Genomic DNA, 1,989 nt, shown 5'->3' on the forward strand with positions numbered 1-1,989 from the left:
AAAAAGAGGAGAGTTCCTAGGAAGGGTTCTAGGATATTGTGGCCGAAGAATTAAAAGATTTAAAATAGAAGGTGAAAAAGCTAGAAGAACAGGCCAGGTCCTTTTGGACTCACCAATTTCAACCAAAACAGTGTTCTTTCTCTGCTCGCATAGTCAATGAGCCCTTGCTAGCTCATTATAAATCAGTAAACATCAGAGAGTATGATGGGAACTCGGACCCGGAAGAGCACCTGAGTTGTTTTGAAAATATGGTGATGCTGCATTGCTATGGTAGTGGGATCAAGTGTAAAACTTTCTTGACAATGTTGGTGAATTCAGCCCAATGGTGTTTCGAGAAGCTGGACGCTCGGAGAATACAAACTTTCGAGGAATTCAAAAGCGTATTTTTACATCACTTCAGTAGCAGCAAACGGTACAAAAAGACGGCCTTTAGCCTATTCGAGATCAAGTAGGGCAGAGAGGAATCATTGAGAGCTTACATCCGTAAGTTCAATAAATAAACATTGTAGGTACCTTCATGTGCCCTGGAAACTAAGACCATGGTGTTCACTTGGGGGCTTCAGAAGTGGGATTTCTTCCGGTCTTTGGTAAAGAAGCTACAAAGAGATTTTGAAGATTTACTATCTCGGGCAGAGAAATACATCAACATGGAGGAAGCCCAGAGGAAAAAAAGAGATGCTATGAGGAAAGAGAAAATCAGCCAACCCGGGAGAGTAGAGGAGCAAGTCCGAAGGGACAACCTTCTGGGGATTTTTTCTAGTTACGCTCCATTAAAAAGATCAAACGACCAAGTTGTAAATCTTTGCGAAGATAAGGAAACCAGCTCCCACAGTCCTCCCCAAGGCACGAAACAAGCCTTGAAGTTTTGTGCGTTCCATCAGGAATGCTATCATGACACCAATGAATGTAAGAAATTTAGGAGAAATCATCACAGGACAGATTCTATTTTAGCAAGTCCGACGGAGAAAAGAACAAAAAGACTCCTGTGGGTTCCCAGAAATCTGGGGCCATTACCATCCAGAAGAGCCCCGAGTTCTGAAGTCCTACGAGGAAATCACTTTAAACCCACCATGTAAGAAATGGCCCGGGAGGAGAAAACCAGAGAAAAATCCCCAACTCTGGGGGTAATTAAAATGATCTCTGGAGGATCAACTGATGGACATTCTAACCGGGCCCAGAAAGCTTGGAGCCGACGAGAAGTTATAAATGTGAATGCCCCGAGTGGAGAGGAAGAGCCAACCATAAGTTTTGGATCCCAGGATTTACAAGTAGTCATCCTACCTCATAATAATGCCATATTCATCCGATCTAAAATTGCAAATTACAATATAATGAGGGTATTTGTAGACTCGGGCAGTTCTATCAATGCCATATTCCAGGAGGCGCTTGATCAAATGAATTTGAAAGACTATCAACTCGAACCTGTGGAAACTGCTCTGTTCGGGTCTGCAGGCCATACCGTGCATCCTCAAGGGGAGATTGTGTTCCCCTTGACCATTGGATCTGAAGACTTGCTGAAATCAGTTATGGTTACTTTCAAAGTGGTTAGTGCTCCTTCCTCTTACAATGTCATATTGGGGAGGCTGGCCATAAATGATTCTAAGGTTGTCGCTTCCACTTACCATTAAAAAATCAAGTTTTCTGTGAAAGGAAGAGTATGGAAAGTCCAAGGAAATCAACCCTCTTCAATAAAATGTTATGCCGAAACTGTTAGAGTGGAGAAAAAAGGGCAAGAAGGGGTGAGTATAAAGACATGGTAAGAGGAAAAGAAGTGCATTCCGTAGAAGAAGTATAGGAAGTGATCGAATAAGAGCAAGATGAGATTATCTTAATCCCCGGGGATCCCAAGAGAAGCACCAAAATTGCCCGGGATTTAGATTCATCCATCCGATCTAAATTAATAATTTTCTTGCAGTAAAATGTGGATGTATTCACTTGGTCACCCGCAGAGTTGATTGGGATCTTAGCTCGTGTAGTGGAGCATAAACT

The 1,989-nt window shown here is 42.5% G+C and overlaps 1 protein-coding gene across 1 annotated transcript; it reads left to right on the forward strand.

Annotated features, from left to right (window-relative positions):
• The first annotated feature begins 1,079 nt into the window (after positions 1 to 1,079).
• Positions 1,080 to 1,628, forward strand: LOC142528435 (uncharacterized). The gene has a single exon (XM_075633483.1). The coding sequence runs from the start codon at positions 1,080 to 1,082 to the stop codon at positions 1,626 to 1,628; it is 549 nt and encodes a 182-aa protein (XP_075489598.1).
• The last annotated feature ends 361 nt before the right edge of the window (positions 1,629 to 1,989 follow it).

Source organism: Primulina tabacum, chromosome 16 (genome assembly GCF_025594145.1).
Source record: "Primulina tabacum isolate GXHZ01 chromosome 16, ASM2559414v2, whole genome shotgun sequence".
In the NCBI taxonomy this organism is placed as follows: domain Eukaryota; kingdom Viridiplantae; phylum Streptophyta; class Magnoliopsida; order Lamiales; family Gesneriaceae; genus Primulina; species Primulina tabacum.

Coding starts and splice junctions, on each gene's coding strand:
- LOC142528435 (XM_075633483.1), top strand. CDS start 1,080: ATGGCCCGGGAGGAGAAAACCAGAGAAAAATCCCCAACTCTGGGGGTA.